Source organism: Onychostoma macrolepis, chromosome 05, assembly GCF_012432095.1.
Source record: "Onychostoma macrolepis isolate SWU-2019 chromosome 05, ASM1243209v1, whole genome shotgun sequence".
Lineage (NCBI taxonomy): Eukaryota > Metazoa > Chordata > Actinopteri > Cypriniformes > Cyprinidae > Onychostoma > Onychostoma macrolepis.
The window spans coordinates 5009516-5027924 of NC_081159.1; the positions used below are offsets into that span (position 1 = coordinate 5009516).

General features: G+C 36.2%; 2 protein-coding genes across 3 annotated transcripts; one reads left to right on the forward strand and one right to left on the reverse strand.

Annotated features, from left to right (window-relative positions):
• The first annotated feature begins 1103 nt into the window (after nt 1-1103).
• si:dkey-13n15.11 (NACHT, LRR and PYD domains-containing protein 12) lies at nt 1104-16085 on the forward strand. Its single transcript, XM_058777184.1, has 12 exons — nt 1104-1403; nt 5958-6104; nt 6405-6551; nt 8121-10121; nt 10271-10444; nt 10767-10940; nt 11408-11575; nt 11754-11927; nt 12089-12262; nt 12397-12570; nt 13576-13622; nt 13697-16085. The coding sequence occupies exons 1-12, from the start codon at nt 1354-1356 to the stop codon at nt 14233-14235; spliced, it is 3969 nt and encodes a 1322-aa protein (XP_058633167.1). The 5' UTR covers nt 1104-1353; the 3' UTR covers nt 14236-16085.
• LOC131541447 (butyrophilin subfamily 2 member A2) lies at nt 14115-18110 on the reverse strand. Of its 2 annotated transcripts, XM_058777187.1 has the most exons (8): nt 17812-18110; nt 17672-17699; nt 16910-17239; nt 16116-16330; nt 15287-15347; nt 15038-15070; nt 14832-14901; nt 14115-14248 (listed from the first exon to the last, which is right to left on the reverse strand). In XM_058777187.1, exons 2-7 carry the CDS (start codon nt 17688-17690, stop codon nt 14870-14872), a joined length of 690 nt encoding a protein of 229 aa, XP_058633170.1. In that variant the 5' UTR covers nt 17691-17699; nt 17812-18110; the 3' UTR covers nt 14115-14248; nt 14832-14869. The 2 variants fall into 2 exon arrangements, with proteins under 2 accessions (XP_058633170.1, XP_058633169.1); XM_058777186.1 differs by lacking the exons at nt 17672-17699; nt 17812-18110 and having other exon boundaries at nt 16910-17402.
• Between the last annotated feature and the right edge of the window lie 299 nt (nt 18111-18409).

Below are 18409 nucleotides of genomic sequence, written 5' to 3' on the forward strand. Positions count from 1 at the left end.
CAGGCTGTCTCTTTAAACAAACTGATCTCCATGTCAGCAGCACTGATTTCAAGTGACAGGTGACACAGTACACTGACATCAGACCCCAGTTTGACCTCAGCATTTTGAGCTTCATCTGGGGCAATAAACTTATACTCATTTGTGAGGAAAAAAGATAGAAAGACAGAGTATTACTCAAGTCATTACTTTAAAAATAAGATTGATTAGTTTACATACACACAATTAATTGGCAGAATACTTTGTATTCTTAATAGGCTACTTGAAAAACATATTCTGTTTTTTTTTTAAATATTTTTTTTTAAATTTAATTAATTATCTGGGTTGGGCCTAATGGATAGAGAGTCGGATTTGTAATCCGAAGGTTGCGGATTCGAGTTTCAGGTTCAGCAGGGATTGTAGGTGGGGGAGTGGATAACCAGGGCTCTCTCCACCTTCAATACCACGACTGAGGTGAGACCCTTGAGCAAGGCACCGAACCCCCAGGTGCTGCAGCAGTATGGCTGCCACACTGCTCCGGGTGTGTGTGTGTGTGTGTGTGTGTGTGTGCACTTGGATGGGTTAAATGCAGAGCACAAATTCCGCTACACTTTCACTTTCACTTTATTCTTTTTAGTCAACGGTCTTTATGTAGGCTACTTTTATGTGTTTTTAGTCTTTATGTGCTGCTTAGAATATGTGCAGATCACGTCAAAATGTAGTCATTTTTTTCTTCATAAAATCGACATGTTAAACCTTATTTTTAACTGTTAAATGAAATTACTGTTTTTGTAGTTGGCAGTGCAATGGTTCTTGACATGACATGTTGTAGCCTTAGAGGACGCTATACAACCATTTTAACGTGCTGTTAAACCGAATGTATCAAGTTAACGGTAAAGATTAAAACACACTATGCTACTGTAGGCTACATAATGTAAACAGAAAACAAAATCTGTTTCATCTAACCAAATAAATAATCTTTGTATAAAGACTGTATAAAGGTAAAAATATGAACCTCACATTTTTGTCAGAACAGTACCGTTTAGTACCATGTAATTTATTAACCGCAATAAGGAAAATACGCAGCCAGGACTTTTATTTTGAATAGTAAACTCTGTGAAGAAATCTAGTGGAGTTTAACCAGAAGTCAACTTTGCTGTATTTTGCTATACATATACTTTGTGTTTTCACGTAGTTGTAATATTAGTTACTTATTATTGAGGCAGACGAAACCCAAGTGTTTATTGGGGGAGTGAGGAGGGGAGCGCTGCCTTTAAAACGGGGGTTTATGATAAGAGAGAAGAAGAGAGTAATATTCATCATCTGTTCCAGAGAACGCCAGTTCAAAGTTGTGTGTCTTTGAAGAGTGACAGGTCCATGGCTGAACCTCCTAAATTCAGTGATAAAGTAGAAGACTTTCAACCCAGGTTTGTCCTGCTGAGTATACACTCATAAGAGAATAAGTGTTCATATGTGCAGCAAATGATATTATGTATCCACTGTATCCAAATGTTCATAACAAACATTTCAAAATGTATGTAAATCTGGAACAAGCTAAAGAATAATATGTGCAATGATGTGTGTTATAATGAATTCTCAACTTTTTCAATTTCAATTGTGTTGAATTTTACGTGGAAATATTGCTGTCATTTCTTAATCCACAGTGTTGAATAGCACATAATACTCTAATTAAATTTAAAAAAAATTGTTAAATTGATCAAAAAGGTATCTTTCAATATCTTAAGCGGGGTATCATAGGGGTCTGTTGTCTTAAAAATGACCCTTGTCTAAAATTATTTATAGACAAAAAATAGTCTAAAATGATTTATCGACAAAAAAAAAACATTATAGACAAAAATGTCTACAAATCCTGATTTTTAGATCATCCGGATTAGAATTAGATATAGGTTTCCAGCTGCTGAAGAGTTCGTGGTCATCTTTTGAAATATTTTTCGTTTAATGATGCGCCAAATGTTCTCTATAGATGAAAGATCTGGACTGCAGGCAGGCCAATTCAGCAGCCGGACTCTTCTACTACGAAGCCATGCTGTTTTAATAGCTGCAGTATGTGGTTTTGCATTGTCCTACTGAAATAGACGTAGTCTGAAGGGGAGCATATGTTGCTCTAAAATTCTTTATATACCTTTCAGCATTCATAGTGCCTTCTAAAACATGCAAGCTGCCCATACCGTATGCACTTATGCACCCCATACCATCAGAGATGCTGGCTTTTGAACTGAACGCTGATAACACGCTGGAAGGTCTCCCTCCTCTTTAGCCTGGAGGACACGGCGTCCATGATTTCCAACAAGAATGTCAAATTTGGACTCGTCTGACCATAGAACACTTTTCCACTTTGAAACAGTCCATTTTAAATGAGTCTTGGCCCACAGGACACGACGGCGCTTCTGGACCATGTTCACATATGGCTTCCTTTTTGCATGATAGAGCTTTAGTTGGCATCTGCAGTTGGCACGGCGGATTGTGTTTACCGACAGCGGTTTCTGGAAGTATTCATGGGCCCATTTAGTAATGTCAATGACAGAATCATGCCGATGAGTGATGCAGTGTCGTTTGAGGGCCCGAAGACCACGGGCATCCAACAAAGGTCTTCGGCTCTTAATCTTTTAATGATGTTATGCACTGTAGATGATAAGATTTGCAAAGCCTTTGCAATTTGATGTTTAGGAATGTTGTTTTTGAAGTATTCCACAATCTTTTTTACGCCACAATCTTTTTCACTGATTGGAGAGCTAAGACATCCCTTTTATAGCTAATCATGTCACAGACCTGATGTCAATTAACTTAATTAAATTGCTAGATGTTCTCCCAGCTGAATCTTTTCAAAATGTCTTGCTTTTTCAGCCCTTTGTTGCCCCCGTGCCAGCTTTTTTGAGACCTGTAGCAGGCATCAAATTTGAAATGAGCTCATTTAGTAGATAAAAGTGTAAAATTTCTCAGTTTAAACATTTGTTATGTTCTCTGTGTTCTATTGTGAATCAAATATTGGATCATATTGGTAAATCTTTTAGTTTTCATTTTATTCAAATTTAAAAAACATCCCAACATTTCCAGAATTGGGGTTGTATTTCAATACTCCATCCTTGGGACTAAATTGGCCCACTTTCTAGTCTATAAATGTATACTTTAAGTATAACAGTAGTAAACTTTGAGTACACAACTAGTTTACATCAAAGTTGTAGGGTTTTATACATAAATATAATTTTAATTTAGCTCAAAGGGAATCATTTATGATTTTATAGGTAACTTGAACAGAATCACTGTTTTGCGGCTGATCACTGAGTCTTCCGCGATTCACTGAACGAGCCGTATAACATCAACTCTGCACTGGATATTAAAATCCAAAATATAGTGAAAACACTATTAATAAGCACAGTAACAAGATTGGCAGATTAAGACATTAACTTGTAAGCACAAAACACAAGATACTTCTCTTTTGAATATAAATAAGACTTTATTTATATAAACCTAAGACAAACTAATCTAACATGAACACACGCATTCACACATTCACACGTTGCAGAAAGAGAGAAAGGATGAGTTTAGAGAATGAGAATGTGAAATCCCAAGTTTATAGCAATATGTGCTATTGCATAGACCTGAACAAACCATCAATCACGTAATTAACCCTCGCATTGAGTTTCTCAATGAGGCTGAAATTTATATTAAATGCACCAGTTCAGTTAGAATCTGGAGTTGTTTTACTTGCGTTGCCTTGTGTTACAGGGATTCCCTTCTGTCTTCGTCGTCGTTGCAGGAAAGGGGTTTTCCCGAGTTGGTGATTGGCTGGAAGTTCAGTAGTCTTTGAAGTGAGGTCTTGGGAAGCCAATGGTTGGGTGTTGGCTGAGGATGCGGAGTCAGTTGCTGGTTGAAGTTTGAAGCGGGTGCAGTCGGAGCTGGACTTAGCGGCAAACTTAACTTTTGAACACGAGACTCAACGGAAAGAAAAGAAACTAAAGTAAAAGAATAAAATGAGTAACGAGACTAGGTGGTTTTTCCTCTCATCATGGTGTTAAGTAGCAACTGGCCTGTAGGCCAGAGCACGCTCAAAGAGCGCTAAAACAGCGTCAAAACGCGGTGGCGAGAAGAAGAAGAGGAGAAGGGAAGAAGGGGAGAAGGGAAGAAGGGAAGAAGGGGCGATTTGATGGTGTCCTGAGGTTTTAAACTCGGCTTTTTGGACACATCCCATCTGGTGTCTTGACCAATTAGATAGGCTATTATCTTAGCTAGGGTTGTTCCTTCCATCATAAATCAGCATGTTATCTGGTCACATGGTCTGACTTTTCACACTCTTGCAAAGTATAATTTCGGATGTGATTTCTATAACCAGAATATGATACATTTGACAAAGAATCAGTTGGAAGAAACGTTTCAAGCTAGAATTGTCAAGCTCATACATACCAAACATGAATAAACCTTAAAGTCATTCAATAGTTATTAAAAAGACATACATAATATGTGCTTAAAACATGATAGTCTAATGTGTGGTTACATACATAATACAGTGTTATGTCTAGCAATGTCCTTTTAGGATGATTTTATATGCATATGAAAAAGAAAGTCTCCGTATATAGTTCTGTGGAGACCAAAAGACATGTTCTTTGGACAGAGGAATTTCAGTCTGGTTCTTTGTCTTCTATGTGTGGGGGAAAAGTCAATCTAAAGAAGCTTGTGATTTCTCTTGTGGAACACATGTGATGGCCATCTCTTTGACCATTAATCTTGATTATTTACCCCAAATTTGACGATCTCCTTCCTACGTTGGACTTATCAATAAGTGTTCTTTTGTCTTAAATGTTGCAAGCTGTTCTGGAAGAGGCTTGTTGGTTAGGCTTGCTCCAGAAATCGGAGATAGGAATCTTTACGATGTTGTCCTGTTCTCCTGGAATTTCAGCTCCTCATGTTTCGATGTTCTGAATGAATCTTAGTTTTGTCTGACTCGTTCTGACGCTACAAAGTTTTTAGCTTATACTGCAACTATACTAAAAGTGAACTGATAGTTTACTAATGAAATACTTGAAGTAGCAATTTTTGTCTCAGTAAACTACTAGTTCAGTAGTTTTATACTGTAAGTATACTCGTAAGTTTTCTTTAAGTGAACTTTACATCATACTTTAAGTATACTACTATGTCCCTATTTAGGTATTAATTTGTATATATTTTGTTATATGAGTATCTGAGCATACAAAACATCAAAAGAAAGAACAGGGTATCTGCTTGTAACAAAAACATTTTATTCTAGTTTCATTTCATCCACACTTGAATGTGGGTAAGTTTCATAAATAAAAAATTAAGAAATAAACATCATTTTGAACAAAAAGCTGAAAAAAGACTATGAATTGGATTCAGAATTATAATCAAAATGTAGATGGATTCGATCAACATCCCAAAACTTGACAGTCATTATTACCTCTTCATTGGACAACATTTTATTCCATAACGCTACACAGTTTTGATGCTGTTTTAACACGTGGAAGTGTCTGTTGTTTTGGTTTCGTCTTCACTCTGTACAGAAGATGAGTACTAGTGCTCCCTACCATATAACAATGAAAACAAGGAGCACTAGTATAGCTCAAATATATTTAGACTTTTTCTAAGTAGAAGTCAAGTATACTTAAATGTCATTTTAAGTATATTTCTGAGAAATACATAAAGCCCATTTCTGAGAAGTACATAAAAAGTAGACTAATTAGTATACTTTCCTATTTTAAGTTTAAAAGAAGTATAGTAATAGCACACTTGAACAAATTTCTTTTTCGTAAGGGTTGTGACACTCTTACTCTTGATTCTTATGTGTTCCAATGTTGTTTTCTATATATGTGGATTATGCTAATTACATTAGGGGTCTAATGTCAAATGCTACTTGTTAGCTTTAAAACTATAAAATGGCTGCTCTGCTGTCCTGCAGTGTGTGTATTTGAATATACAGTGTGTATTTAAATTAATTTCAGTATTTACAGTCTTCCAGAGAAAGTAGAGGACTGTGCTGTTCACCACCAGTTCCAGAGACCAGCATCTCCACAAACAAGTTATGTGTCTTTGAAGAGTGACAGATCCATGGCTGAACCCCCTAAATTCAGTGATAAAACAGGGCACTTGCAGCCCAGGTGAGTTCATACATACCTGATGAATATACACATATTTTTGTGACACTCTTATTCTTGATCCTTCATAGTTTCCATTATTGTTTTGAATTCATGTAAATTATGCAAAATACATTAGGGGTCTTTAATGTCAAATGTTAATAATTTTAAATCAATAATATGCTGGCTGCTTAGTTGAAAGTATCCTGTAGTGTGACGTGCGAAACTGTCTAAAACAACTGTAAACTGCATTTGGTACTGTATATATGAATATGAAATCTCAGGTTGATACCTATGTATTTTAATTCATTTTGGTATTTTCAGTCTTTCAGACAAAGTGGAGCACAGTGCTGTTTACCACCAGTCAAAGAGACCAGCATCGACACTACCAAGCTATGCATCTTTGAAGAGTGACAGATCCATGGCTGAACCTCCTAAATTCAGTGATAAAACAGGGCACTTTAAACACAGGTGTGCTTGCACAGTGATTTACATGTTCATGTAATTCTTTTATGAAATGAAATCATGCGACAAAGTTTAAATCATGGCAAATAGACCTTAGTTAGGTTAGATGCCATATTGAATTTAATGTGGATGAAAACTGCAAGTGACAGAATTACAGTCTTTACATTGGCACACAATGTATAAAGGTCCTAGATAACATAATTTTTGCCAAATCTAAACTCTCAAACCTGTTTATTTATCTTTTGTCTACAAATTTTATTTTATTTTTTCAGAAAGATGTTTGGTCAACTGGACAATCATTGAACTGTACTTCTATCCCTCACAGGCTTGTTTACATTCCTGTTAAAAATCCTGTGCAATTCATTTTTTAATCACTTTATATTCAATAGTTGACTTATACCGAAGTCAAAGATGTCTGAGTGTTCAGTATAGCCCATATCTCTTAAAGTCCCCCTGCAGCCATTAATTCCCCCCTGCAACTCATCTTTGATAATCAAAATGACATATTTAAACTTTTGTTAACATATGGCTTAAAATGGCTTGAATATAACTCTATACCCTTAGCTCACTGAGTATACGTGATCCATGAATATGCTAATTATAGCCTGTAAAACATGCAAAGAGTGCTCCCCTTATAACTGAAAATGAACTAAGAGGTCACTCCTTCCGGTTCATTGCAATCTGTTCTGTTATAATCAATGAATATATCTACAATGAACATTTTATTTACATTGTGTCAACACGTTGTTATAATGAGAGGATTCACAAGTGTGCAGAACCCAGCACTGAAACAAAGGCTGCATTAGAAATCACATAATCTCTTGAGTAAGTACTTTTTAGAATAAGTAATTACTTTGCGACTGCAAAAAGAGTATGTTCTATATAGTATGAATGTGAGTAGTATAAATGTAATCTGGACATACTATATTCGGCATGTTGCCTTTGTCAGGTGACTACCAGTGTCAGTTGTGTCGCGTCACTGCCATTCATAAATCCTCTCCCGTGGTCTCATGGGATAGTAAAGTGTCCATCACATGCACACTTCAGAATCATGCCGGAAGTAGTTGGTCATCTGGGTACTTTTTGCCTACTCTTTTATGAGTACTGTGAATTCGGATATACTTCTTTTGTCACATACTGGTTTTTGTCTACTATATAGTAGGGAAGTATGCGATTTTGGATGCAGCCAAAAAGTCAGCATTTTAAGCGGTGAGTGGATTCTGACCAACTTAAACACCTCTGATTGGCCATTGCGTTCAAGAAATCAACAGATATATCTGTGATTGGCTACATTACATGTTTGTGATGGTAGGAAACGGGGGTGGGTTTTTTGAGACTTTACTTTGATTCTTTGGTACACCCCATTTTTTTATAAGAAAATGCTCAACAATGGTGTTGACTGATGAATTTGCACATGGGTTGTCTATAAGCATATCAAAGCATGTAAACAACATTAAAAACTAACATGTAAACTTAAAAATGAACATGTAAACAACATTAAAAACTTGATTTTCACCACAGAGGGTCTTTCATATTTTAATTAATTACAAATCTTGTTTGTCTTTGTTTCTGCAGTGGGAGAAAGAAACAGGTGGTTCAAGATCAGTCTGAGAGCCTGTCTGGAGCTTCTGACTGCTTTCAGTGCAGAAAAATATCTGAAATTTGTCCCGTTATACACCCACACACGAGAGGGTCCAGTCCTGCTGAAGAGCAGCTGAGCTCTTGCCAACCAGTAGATGCCATCCTACTGAGTATCAAAGAAAGTCACAAAACCGGCATGAAGAAGTATGAGAGTTTATGTGAAGGAATCAATATACAAGAGAACAAAAACCATCTTAACAAGATTTACACACAGCTTTATATAATAGAGGGAGAGAGGGAAGGGGTAAATGAAGAACATGAGGTTGTACAAATAGAGAAAACCAAGACTGAACGCTTACAAGGTACTCCAATCAACTGCAATGACATTTTCCAGCCTCTATCCGATCCAAGTTATGAGAGAAAAGACAACCAAGAAAAAGTAAAGACTGTTCTTACCAAAGGAATTGCTGGAATTGGAAAAACAGTCTCTGTGCATAAGTTCATTCTGGATTGGGCTGGGGGCAAAGCTAATCAGGATGTTGATTTTCTCTTTGTTCTTCCATTTCGGGAACTCAACTTGGTTAAAGATGATCAGTACAGCCTTCACAGACTTCTGCTTGACTTCCATCCAGAGCTTCTGGAGGTAGACACAAGGGTATATGATTTGTGTAAAGTCTTGTTCATCTTTGACGGTCTGGATGAAAGTAGAATTACATTGACATTTTCACACTGTGACAAAATTTCTGATGTATCTACAACATCATCAGTGAGCATGTTGATGTCAAATCTCATAAAAGGAGATTTGTTGTCCTCTGCTCTCATCTGGATCACATCCAGACCGACAGCAGCTGGTCAGATCCCCTCACATTACATCAGCCGTGTAACAGAAGTACAGGGATTCACTGACCATCAGAAGGAGGAATATTTTAGGAAGAGGATCAATGATCAGGATCAAGCCACCAGAATCATCTCTCACATAAGAACAGCCAGAAGCCTCCACATAATGTGTCATATACCGGTTTTCTGCTGGATCACAGACACTGTGCTTCAGAACATCCTAAAACATGATAGCAGTGCAGAAATCCCAAAAACGCTAACTGAAATGTACATACATTTTCTGATCATTCAGGCCGTTACGAAGAGGCAGAAGTATGGTGAGAGAGATGAAAGATATGGGAAAGATCCAAAGTTGCTTCTGCATTCAGAAAGAGATGTGATTTTGAAACTTGCTGAATTGGCTTTCAAAGCTCTGATGAATGGTGATGTCCTGTTCTATGATGAGGACCTGAAAAAATGTGGAATAGATGTCGACAATGCCTCTGAGTATTCTGGGATTTGCACCGAGATCTTCAAGGAGGAATCAGTGATCTATTCGAGGAAGGTCTACTGCTTTGTTCATCTGAGCTTTCAAGAGTTTTTTGCTGCACTTTTTGTGTTTTTCAACTATTTAAACAAGGACAGTGATATTCTGAGAAGGTTCCAGATAAAGAAAGGAAGAAAAAAGATCAAAGCACAGTTTAATGAGGTTTCACTAGATGCATTTCTGAAGGTTGTGGTTGATGAAGCACTGAAGAGTGACAACGGACATCTTGATCTTTTCCTTCGATTTCTTCATGGCATCTCCCTGGAGTCAAATCAGAGACTTCTCCAAGGTCTGCTCACCCACGTGGAGGACAACCCTGAAAGCATGAAGAAAGTAATAAAAAACCTCAGACAAAGTCAAAAGCAGAATGTCAGGCCAGAAAGGTGGATTAATCTCTCACACTGCTTGATTGAAATGAAGGATACTTCTATTCTTGAAGACATTCAGGCTTACCTGAAAGCTGAAGGAAAGTTAAAAAAATATCTGTCTCCTGCCCACTGTTCAGCTTTAGCTAATATGCTTTTGATGGCAGAGGATGTCCTAGATGTGCTAAACCTCAAGAAATACAACACAACATGCACGGAGGCTCAAAGGAGACTGGTACCAGCTGTGAGGAACTGTCAAAAAGCAATGTGAGAACCAATCAACCAACCAATAAACCAACAGTGATCTGAAGAACTTAAAACAAAGAGGCTTATGATCATGAATTTTTGAATTCCAAATACTATACAGCCACATGTTGCTACATGTAATACTTCTGCATTATCTATTTTCATTTCAGATTGGAAGGCTGTAATCTCACTGAACAATCATGTGAAATTTTGGCATCGGCTCTACAGCAAGCAAACTCCCCTGTGAGAGAGCTGGACATGAGTAACAATGACCTGCAGGACTCAGGTGTCAAACTCATTTCTAGTGGACTTAAGAGTACACACTGTAAACTGGAGATACTGAGGTTAGTAGCAGGTTGTTATCACTCAGATATTCAATGCTGTCATTAAAGATTGTTAATGCAAAATGTGCTCCTAGAGATCATGTTGGGAATTAAACATTGTCTATTGATTGTCCAACATAAATATTTAAGGTTTTATGCACGAGTAATGACATATCAAGTGCTTTTCCCCACCAAATAATTTTGTTTTCACCTTGTGCATTGAAAAATTTACGTGATGACGTTTCAGTAAAAAGCTGTGAGATGTAAAATATATTATGGATAATTATATATAATATATCATAGTCATCGCAGTAATAGATTAGTAATATTTTTTCCTGTGTAGATTAAAAGGCTGTAAAGTCACCATTCAGTCCTGTGAAACTTTGGCTTCAGCTCTGCTATCAGCAAATTCATGCCTGAGAGAGCTGGACCTCAGTAACAATGACCTGCAGGATTCAGGAGTGAAGCGGCTTGCTGCTGGCCTGAGAAGCCCACACTGTAAACTGGAGATATTGAGGTCAGCTACATATGTTTTTATACATTAGATATTGGGAAAGAATAGCATTGTCTATAAACCTAGCAAAGTGTACAACACAGTGGCAGGATTCATTCATCCAAAAAGGAAGTGAATACTAAATAATAGTAATCAAACAGCAGTTAGTAGCAATGAATAGAAGACACAAATGATTATTGTTACTGTATTAGTTTTTGAAGCAGTGTAAAAATTGTGTAAACACAGCACATACTTGATGAGGCTTGGTTTAATAAATTGAATATAAATAATATGAAATAATATAAGCATACAAAATATCATAGCATTGTTTGAATGGTTTTCAAACCTGGAAACATGAATTAACATTGGACTAAAAAAGGACTATATAAAAATGAACTGCAAAAGCAAATACTGTTTTAGGAATTATTAAAAAAAGAAGAAAAACGTTTTAGAAAGACAAAAGCAACTTCACAAATCCTTTTATTTTGTAGCCTGGCTGGCTGTAAACTCACCAACCAGTCAAGTGAAACACTGGCCTCAGTTCTACTTTCAGTGAACTCTTGCCTGAGAGAGTTGGACCTGAGTAATAATGACCTGAAGAATTCACGGCTGGAATGGCTCTCTGCTGGACTGAATGGCTGTAAACTGGAAAAACTAAGGTTTGTGAAGCATTGTCTTAAGCAATGCAGTGCAACTGGATAATGTGCCTTCCAGTCCTGACAGTATTAGACATGCAGTAAAGTAAGATTTTAATAAATCAAGATATTTTTTGTTGTTGTTAATATCATCAGGACATCACATATTATTACATGTGAAACATAAAGCTGTTTATTTTAGATTGGTCAGCTGTAACCTGACAGGTCAGTCCTGTGAAATGATGGCCTCAACTCTACAATCAGTTAACTGCCTTCTGAAGGAGCTGGACCTGAGTGACAATGATCTGCAGGATACTGGAGTGGAGATTTTCTCAGCTGGACTGAAGAGTCCTCACTGTATACTAGAGATACTGAGGTTTGTGTTTCAGTTTCTTTGATATGTTGTTACTAAAACTGTCTTTAAATGTGTTTTGTAATGTATATGCACAGAAGTGTGTTTGTTCTGTACTTTCAAGTCAGTACCGCTGTTATGCATGTTCAGTGGGTGTCTAATTATTGTTTTATTGTTCTGAACAGAATGTCCACTTGTAATCTCACTGATCAGTCCTGTGCGACTGTGGCCTCAGTTTTACAACTGGCAAAATGCCCTTTGAGAGAGCTGAACTTGAGCAAAAATGACCTGCAGGATTCAGGAGTGAAGATGCTCTCAGATGGACTGAAGAGTTCACACTGTAAACTGGAGATACTGAGGTGTTTCAAAAGCTTACATTTCAATATATATATTTACACTAAATAGTTTATACTCTATTATTTTATACATACTTTCAGATTTGTATAACTTAGATCATTTTCATGCAAACATATTTAAATGTGTGTCTTTGTAGACTGTCTGGCTGTTTCATCACAGAGGAAGGCTGTTCTGTTTTGACCACTGCTCTGACTTCAAACCCCTTACACCTCAGAGAGCTGGACCTCAGCTGCAATCATCCGGGAGTTTTAGGTGGACAGCTGCTTACAGCTAGATTGAATGATACAAATTGCAAATTGGAGATCCTCAAGTATGTTGCACAGGAAGACTTTTCTTTTCTTGTTCATTTCAGATACTGAGATGCATTAAATCAGTGCCATTTTTGACATCCTTTAAAGGAATAATTCACCAAAAAATTTTAATTTGCCATTTTAAAATGTACTTACCCTCTGGCCATCCAAGATGTAGGTGACTTTTTTATTTGGTAGAACATTAAAGAAGGTTTTTAGCTGAAACCGTGGTCCTTGGTGATTCATAAAATTCAAGTCAGTGGCCGCCATCACTTAGTAGTCTTAATCAACTCACCTTTTTACATAAACTGTTATTCCGCCCCTTCATTCAAGTGCTCGGTTTATGTATGTGTACATCGCCGGCTCATTGGTCTTTGGTCCGAGTTGGAATTCTTTCCTAGTTCAGTATACTGTTGAAGGAACTAGAACACTGAATGTGTTGGGCAAAATCCAGCATCAGGGGATCATATATGCTGGTATTTTGGCTCATTTTGAGTCGGAGTGACTGTCAAGCATGTCTGAAAGACAGTTCATTCAGATTTGGTGAACTGGTTCACGAATCACCAAGGACCATGGTTTCAGCTAAAACTCTACTGTTCTACTGAAGAAAAAAGTCACCTACATCTTTAATGGCCTGTGGGTGATTAAATTAACAGCACATTTTTATTTTATTTTTAAGATTTTTGTATTGAATCAAGGTTATTTTTTTTACTGCACAAATACCGCAGTATCAACCCTTAGAAGTACACTATGATCTCAAAGTTAACAGACATGTAATAAAAGTAACATTTCTATTTTGATTTGATGGGCTCTTTAAAGGGATGTCTATAGAAATGGCATGCAGTACATACAAAATATACTCAAATGCTTATCTATCTACATATATACATCCTTTGCTAACTTTAAAAAAATTCATATGTACATCTATAGTAAACAGGGATTTCAGACAAAACACTACAACATTAACAACAATTTGTGTTTTAAATGTCCAGAAACTTGCAATAGTGTTTTTTTTTCTTCTATAGTCTGGAACATGAGGGCAAGTTCAGGATTACAGCTGGGTTACGAAGATGTAGGTTTTCGCACACACACCTTTTTTGTTTGCATTGTCTGTGATCTTTCTCTAATCTCTGTTCTTGTGCTCAGGTGCCTGTGATCTCACGCTAGACCCCAACACAGCACACACAAGTCTGTCTCTGTCGGAGGGGAACAAAACCGTGACATATGTAGAAGAGGAGCAGTCGTATCCAGACCTTTCTGAGAGATTTGAGTGCTATCCTCAGGTTCTGTGCAGAGAGAGTCTGTCTGGACGCTGTTCCTGGGAGGTTGAGTGGAGCGGCAAGAGTGAGGTCTATGTTTCAGCCTCATATAAAGGAATCAGGAGGAAAGGAGAGAGTAATGACTGTGAGTTTGGATCCAATGAGAAGTCCTGGAGGCTCGTCTGCTCTGATAACAGTTTCTCAGCCTGGCACAATAGTAAGAGGACTAAAATGCGTCCACCATCATGCTCATCTCGTTCTAAAAGGGTATGGGTGTATTTGGACTGTCCTGCTGGCACTCTGTCTTTCTACAGTGTCTCTGACAAAAACAGACTGACACACTTACACACATTCCACTCCATATTCCCAGAGCCTCTCTACGCAGGGTTTGGCCTTTCCTCTGGCTGCTCAGTGTCTCTGTGCTAGATTGAGACTTCTCCTGATGGAAAGAATGTAAACAGCAGTGGGAATGACATAAATATAGTTTTAATATAACAAACACATAGAGCAGAATTCTATCACAGACATGTTATACAAACACACGCAAATTGTGGAAACGATTTCAATAATAACTATAACTGCTAACTATAACTCATAACATTTGGGTTTTTTTAACTTGTGAGGGAATATTTTTTTAGATTTGAACTAGTTATTTTTTCTGTTTTTCTTTGTACTACTTTACAGAAAGAAATTAATAGTACTTTTAAAAGACACCTGTCTTTAAATTGAAGATGTTTAAAGTTGTGTAAACTTAAACAGGTACAACTCTCAGGGATAAGCAACACAGCAAAACATGAAGACATAATAGGTTATCTCAAGATCTTGATTTAGCAGTTTTTTTTCTTTCGGTCTGAAGGTAACAAAAGCCACAATATATGTACTGTTACATCATGAATGAGTGAGTTTGTTTTATATGGGAATAACTCAAGCTTTTAGATTTATTGGGTGTTTGCATTAATACGCAACTAAAAGCATTTGCTTTTGAGTTTTGTGTATTTTAGTCAATTATTACTACAACTTACTGATTGGAAGATCAGAAACTTAGTGTTGTTCCACATCTTCACTTTTGCTTTTGTGTTGGTTTTACAGACACTAGGAATGAAACAGTAGCAATATTACAAATCAAAATAGTTAAGTGCACACTAATATCTAGATAATGAAATAAACTCAGATCTATTGTATTTCAGATTAATAAAATGTAATTGTCAAATGAAGTGAAATGACTCACTATCTGGAGGACTCTCTTTGCTGTTTCTTCTTTCTGGTGTGTAGTTTGCAGTTTCACCAGGGGACATTAAATAGAGCAGCAGAAATATATTAAATTAGGAAAAATCTATTAATAAAATCTGATTATTTGACATTGTTTACTGCATTGCTAGATATGTTTAATGCTAAATTAAGAGAGATTTCTATGTATAAATTCTGCTCACAATCTACTTGAATGCACCATCTCTGTTCTATCTGATGTTAGACTCACCTGGCAAAAGAGAAGATTCTGTCATTTTCATTCTCTCTTTTTTACTCCATGTTTTGTGTATCTGTAGAAGTGAAGAAAACAGTGTAAATATGTGTGTATATGATAGTGTGCATATTACATATTTTCTGTTAAAATTACCAATAATCAAACCAGTTTTTTTTCCAGCAAGATATGCCACATTGCAGCCACGCGTTATATCCTCTGCAATATAACACACATAACCTACCCACAAGTTTGTGAAATTGTGTAACAACAATAACATAACGATAACTTTTTCTTTCTATCTTTTTTTTTTTTTTTTTTTTGACAGATATCTTGTAGGGGAATATTTTGTGAATTAGTTTTTTTTTTTTGTAGACATTTTGAATGTGAAGTTTTTTTTTTTTTTCTGTTTTTCTCTGTACTACTTTACAGAAAGAAATTAATAATATTTACAGTTGTGTAAACTGAAACAGAGGCAATCTAATTTTTCAGGGATAAGCAACACATAAAAGTTGATCCAATAGTGAAAACATCATAATAGGTTTTCTCAAGATCTTGATTTAGCATTTGTTTTCTCCTTTTCTAATTTGTGACATTCAAACAGTCCAATTAATTTACATACTGGTAATTTAAATTTGTGTGGTGCCATCAAATTTTAGAAGGTATTTATGAAGGAGTTTTGTTTGATGCACAGTAGCATGTAAATTAGATCAATGAGCAGAACAATATTTTTTTGTTGTGAGAGTTGTCTATGAAATGTTTTTCCTTAGTTGTGGACAGACAGAATCTCTGATAACAGTCGATACACAGTACAGAGTAACTAATCAGGTTGAATTTGTACAATTACCATATCAGTTGTCAAGTTGATTTCTGGTTTGAAGAAATATGCTCCTGCTGCTCCTGCTGCTGCTCCTGCTGCTGCTGGACCTGCTACTGCTACTGCTGCTGCTGCTGCTGCTGCTGCTGCTGGACCTGCTACTGCTGCACCTGCTGCTACTGCTACTGCTGCTCCAACTAGTGCTCCTTTTAGTGTGTTTCTGTTCCTAAAGCCACCCTGTAACACTTTACAACAAGGTTCCATTTATTAATATTAGTTAAAATAAATTAGTTAACATGACATAACAATGAAAAATGTCTAAAACATTTAATAATTTTTAATGTCAATTTCATTGTGTACTAATAGATTATCAAAATTAAAAGCTTTATCTGTTGATATTATTTATCAACCTAGAGCTAATATGAACAGTTGTATTTTTTTATTAACTAATATTAACAAAAATTTAGAAATATATAGTAACAAATGTTATAAATGCTATAAAAATAATGCATTGTAAAGCATTAACTAATGGTAACTAATGGAATCTTACTGTTACCAGTTATCTGTTGACATACAGCAATAAACATGACCAAAATCCGACAGGTTGCATCATTTTTCTTCTAGAGAAAAATTACTGAAAGAAATTATATCATAGTCTGTCATTTTACATATTTACACAGAATATTGTTTTTATTCACTGTATGATCTAACAGATGTCAGGATGTAACCAAACAACATCTCATGAGTATTTAGTCTAAAATTGAGATGTTAAAAATGAATATGTTGAGATATTACAGTACAAAATGAAATGATAAAATACTCACATCCTACTCGTATTGTTATCTCCTCTGTTCTGTCCGTACGGGTGACCTGACACAGGTAATCTCCCACATCTGACCGTCCGAAGTCTTGCAGTTGTAAGGACACATTTCCTCTGTCCAGCTCCTCAGTAAACAGACTCACTCTGCCCTTGTAGCCCCTCCCCTCAAACATCTGTCTGTTCTTATAGAGACACACACAGTCTGTCTCTTTAAACCACCTGATCTCCATGTCGACAGCACTGATTTCAGGTGACAGGTGACATGGCACAGTGATGTCAGAGCCCCATTCAACTCTAGTTTTGCCAGCTTTTTGAAGAACAAGTTGAAAATCATCTGTCAGGGAAAAGAGGGACAAGTATACAGTCATGATATTTTAAACTTTTTGCTATGTTTAAAATGCTTCATGTTAGGATATGTTTGATATGAGATACTGACACTGCACATTATACACGTCATATTACTATTTAAAAAAAAAAAAAAAAAATAGTAGGCCTATGTGAAACAGCATTCAACCATAGACATTTAACTGGTATACTTTGAGTTCCTCATGTTGCATTTTTAATTTAGTGAGTGGCATCTAGCTGTTATACTGGAAATAAAAAATGTTTGATAGATTTGCAATAAGTGTGTTTTCTTTTTTATGTAGCTCTTGCAAACAAAAGACATTTGTCAATTTCTCTCCTGAACTAGTTCAAGTACCACTGCTGTACATTATTTTTAAATTTAAAAAAAACAAATATACCACAGAATTACTTTAGAATTTACCTTTGTTTGCTTTTGCCATTTTCCTCTCCTAAAAGGGCAGAAAAACATTAATTGAGAATCTGACTCCACAGAAGAACACAGAGAAACACAGTCTATATAGACGAGTTTAGCAGTAGAACAGCGGATGTTGTGTTTCTTACCTGTATTGTTCTTCAATGATGTCCAATCAGATTCTCAAGGTTAAAGGTTAAACCGCCTCTCAGTTGTTAAGTGAAATAAGTGAATCGCATCAAAATAAGTCTAGCAAAATGAAAGAAAATAAAACAGTGCTAAAAAAATTAACACATTCGGTAATAAAGAATGAATTCAGATCTGAGGTAAATGTTCCATAATGTTATCTGATGGTCTTGCAGTAACAAGCGAATTTCTCGCTCCCTGAATCTTCTCGGTTGTCTTCCATTCATTCTTGTTTTCCATTCATTATTAATGCGTACCCCATTGTCACCACAAGCGCGAAAATGACTAAATGATAAAAATACAAATCAATTATTGCAGTTCACGAACCTACCACTCAATACTATGTACTGTACGTAAAGCTTTTTTCAAAACATCCATGAATATATAAAGCCTCTGTTTTTCTGATATTAAACTAATTCTGATTACAAAATCCAGCAAAGCATATATGAACTGATCACATGAACATAAGCAGCAGGTATGTATAGGAACCAATAGGTACAGTGTATAAAAAAATTATACATAGGCCTATATTTCTGTATGTAATGTAAACATATGAAATCA

What these genes read in the sequence shown, in the direction of transcription:
- si:dkey-13n15.11 (XM_058777184.1), top strand. Translation starts at nt 1,354, where the DNA reads ATGGCTGAACCTCCTAAATTCAGTGATAAAGTAGAAGACTTTCAACCC. An exon ending in ACAGGGCACTTGCAGCCCAG is followed by an intron (nt 6,105 to 6,404) that starts GTGAGTTCATAC and finishes TGGTATTTTCAG; the next exon opens with TCTTTCAGACAAAGTGGAGC. An exon ending in TACAGCTGGGTTACGAAGAT is followed by an intron (nt 13,623 to 13,696) that starts GTAGGTTTTCGC and finishes TCTTGTGCTCAG; the next exon opens with GTGCCTGTGATCTCACGCTA.
- LOC131541447 (XM_058777186.1), bottom strand. Translation starts at nt 17,273, where the DNA reads ATGACTGTATACTTGTCCCTCTTTTCCCTGACAGATGATTTTCAACTT. An exon ending in TCAACTTGACAACTGATATG is followed by an intron (nt 15,348 to 16,115) that starts GTAATTGTACAA and finishes TCACTTCTACAG; the next exon opens with ATACACAAAACATGGAGTAA. An exon ending in AGAATCTTCTCTTTTGCCAG is followed by an intron (nt 15,071 to 15,286) that starts GTGAGTCTAACA and finishes ACTACACACCAG; the next exon opens with AAAGAAGAAACAGCAAAGAG.